Genomic DNA, 3,145 nt, shown 5'->3' on the forward strand with positions numbered 1-3,145 from the left:
CTGATAATAAGCCGATATATTGTTTTGTACCTTACTCAAGTAACGGACACGAATTCAGTCCAGATTTTGGAAAGCACCGAAGGGCAGCCTTTTACGTATGGAGGGCCTGTTGACCCAAAAATCAACACTGTCAAAATGTTCTCACTTTAGGGGATCTTCTGTCCTTGTGAGAATGTCTGGTTCTCCTTTACAACCATTGAAATGCATTAACACACTGCCCTTCACCCCACGCAGACGCATTCTCACACCCTGGATGACCACGGAGTGTTGGGCAGTAATTCAGTCACAAACGTTGCTCATTTCTGAGGAAGTAAAGCCAGGAGGAAAAATCTGAGTGGAGGAGTCTCCTCATCTACCCACATCTCATTTCATTGGCTAAGAGGCATGATGTCACAGAGTGGAAAAACCTATAAGAAGTCACACTCCCACACAGACAGCAGACAAGCTGAGAGCTCATTCACTTAGAACAAGGAAGACGGCTCTGTGAACCACATACGACTCATCATGTGCAGAGGACGCGACTCGCTGCCTATCACCTGCCTCGAAAGGTGAGATATGTGAGGATGTTATATCAGATTTTTCTTTTTTAAACAAGAGATTATGATGTTGTCATCTGTAGAAAATACAGGACGGATTAATCTCACTGTAACTTTTCCTCCTTTTTTAACAGGGCAAAAGAGCTGAAAGCTCTGTTTGGGAGTTTGCTACAGAAGTCAGACAGCATCACTGGGCACTCAAAGAAAAGCGACAAACTGAGGTAAGACATTCATTCAGCATCTCTTTTTCGGCATTTCAGTTGAGTTCATGTGAATCCTGGATACTGTAGGAACATTTCCTAACTACTTTGTCTCTGCTTCTGCAGGTTTAATGTTGAGGAGCCTCTTAAATGGAAGGAATCATTTGACAATCTGTTGACCAGCCCAAGTAAGTCCACCAGATCACTCACAGAAGTAAATGTAAATAAGTTTTGAGCTTTCTATGAGATGTTAACTCTTTCTCTTCTCTTTCTCCTTTCTCCAGATGGGCTGTGTCTTTTCAGAGCATTCCTGGTGACAGAGTTCAGTGAGGAAAATGTTGCCTTTTACTTGGCATGTGAAGACTACAAAACAACTAAGCCTTCAAAACTAGCTAGCAAGGCAAAGAAAATCTATGATGAGTTCATTGGCTCCGACGCACCCCGTGAGGTAAATATCTGATAAGCAGAACTAGACACACTCTATCAAACTGCTGGTTTCTCTTATCTTGTTGTTAACTATTGATAATCAATTGACTGTTTTCCCTTGTCCCGTCTACAGGTAAATCTCGACCATGAAACCAAAGCGATCACCAAAGAGAACATGAAGCAGCCCAGCCAGTCCTGTTTCAATGTGGCCCAATCCAAAATCTACACCCTGATGGAGAAAGACTGCTACCCTCGCTTCCTCAAATCCTCAACATACCTGGAGCTCACCAGGAAAACCAAGACGGGCTAAAAGACTGGAAGATAAAAAATGATAAAACACTGCCCTACAATGCAATGACTCTTCAAAAGGACATAAGCTGACAGACACGCAGTGGAAACTGTCAAGTTTTGGACGGAATAAATACCTCAGTCCGAGGAGTTTTCATGCCCGGTTGTGGAATAACTTTAGAGACCGGAGACGTCCAGAGATTCCACATCGGAGTGAGAGGCGGAAGTTGCGAGGCTGTGAGGATGAACTGACCTGCAGGCAATGTCTGCCTCATAAGGGCAAACGTGTACTGTGCATAAAAGACTGGATGAAAGACAGCATGAAGGCGATACTAAAAAAATTCTGATATGAGTTGCACAACAAAAGTACCACTAGGAGAGATACTGCTGTGTAGCATGAATGCTTATTTATTCGTTATTTATTGAAAATAAATGTTTACGAAGCTAAAGTTTGCTGATTATTGAAAATTGTATGTTTTGTATTTATTTGCCTATTTTATTTTTTACATTGTATTTTTTTGAAGTATCTGGAGTACTGTATGGAAAAGTAAATGCATTGAATAAAAAAATCATGAGAGAAAGGAACTTGTTCCAGAGGAAATTCATTTGTAGAGATGGTGGAGTTTGTTAGTCACAGTAGGAAAAAGAGAGTAGAAGGCTAGTTCGTGCTTACTGTAATCTTAATGACTTACAGTTGCCTTGTTCCACTTCACAGATAGGTGGCAAGATGACCCCTCATTTTCTCTGAGGTAACAGTTAATAGATGATATGTAAAAAGCGTATGTTTGTGTAAAATCAGAATCAGAATCAGAATACTTCATTGATCCCTGGGGGAAATTATTTTTTGTTACAGTGCTCCATTATAAACCAACATTAAGACAAGACAGACAATACGCTAACTAAGAATAGTACAATATATACATATATATACATACATACATAAGTCACTCATAAATAAATAGCTGGAAAAGAAACATGTGCAGTTGTAGCAGCAAACAGTGTGTTAAGTGGATGCGTTGTACAGGGAGATGACCACAGGCAGGAATGATTTCCTGTGTCGTTCAGTGGTGCTTTTCGGTAATCTCAGTCTCTCACTGAACGAGCTCCTGTGACTGACCAGCATGTCATGGAGTGGGTGGGAGGTGTTATCCAACATTGTCTTTATCTTGGACAGCATCCGCCTCTCCGACACCACCTTGAGGGAGTCCAGCTCCATCCCCACAACATTGCTGGCCTTACGGATCAGTTTATTAAGTCTGTTGGCATCTGCGACCCTCAGCCTGCTCCCCCAGCATGCAACAGCATAGAGGATCGCACTGGCCACAACAGACTCATAGAAAATCCTCAGCATTTTCTGGCAGATGTTGAAGGACCTCAGTCGCCTCAAAAAATAGAGACGACTCTGGCCCTTCCTGTAAAGTGCTGTGGTGTTTTTAGCCCAGTCCAGTTTATTGTCAATGTGTACTCCAAGGTATTTATAGTCCTCCACAATGTCAACACTGACCCCCTGGATTGAAACAGGGGTCAAGTGTTTCCTGGTCTTCCTGAAGTCCACGATCAGTTCCTTAAAACCAGACTAAAGGTGGATAGATGCATAAATACATTCATTAATCACCAGAGGAAATGTCAGATCTAGTCACAAACACAAGAGTCAGATTAAAGGTCCAAGTGGCACATAAAAGGCAGACAGTATTA

General features: G+C 41.9%; 1 protein-coding gene across 2 annotated transcripts; it reads left to right on the forward strand.

Moving 5' to 3' along the window:
- Positions 1-392: 392 nt before the first annotated feature.
- rgs5b (regulator of G protein signaling 5b) lies at positions 393-2,035 on the forward strand. Of its 2 annotated transcripts, none has more exons than XM_026149838.2 (5): positions 393-548; positions 671-757; positions 863-924; positions 1,021-1,184; positions 1,296-2,035. In XM_026149838.2, exons 1-5 carry the CDS (start codon positions 505-507, stop codon positions 1,470-1,472), a joined length of 534 nt encoding a protein of 177 aa, XP_026005623.1. In that variant the 5' UTR covers positions 393-504; the 3' UTR covers positions 1,473-2,035. The 2 variants fall into 2 exon arrangements, with proteins under 2 accessions (XP_026005623.1, XP_080148658.1); XM_080292532.1 differs by having other exon boundaries at positions 439-557.
- The last annotated feature ends 1,110 nt before the right edge of the window (positions 2,036-3,145 follow it).

Source organism: Astatotilapia calliptera, chromosome 18 (genome assembly GCF_964374335.1).
Source record: "Astatotilapia calliptera chromosome 18, fAstCal68.1, whole genome shotgun sequence".
In the NCBI taxonomy this organism is placed as follows: Eukaryota; Metazoa; Chordata; class Actinopteri; order Cichliformes; family Cichlidae; genus Astatotilapia; species Astatotilapia calliptera.

Excerpts from the sequence above, each read along its gene's own strand:
- rgs5b (XM_026149838.2), top strand. The coding sequence starts at position 505 with ATGTGCAGAGGACGCGACTCGCTGCCTATCACCTGCCTCGAAAG. Across the intron at positions 758-862 it reads AAGAAAAGCGACAAACTGAG|GTTTAATGTTGAGGAGCCTC; the intron begins GTAAGACATTCA and ends CTGCTTCTGCAG. Across the intron at positions 1,185-1,295 it reads GCTCCGACGCACCCCGTGAG|GTAAATCTCGACCATGAAAC; the intron begins GTAAATATCTGA and ends TCCCGTCTACAG.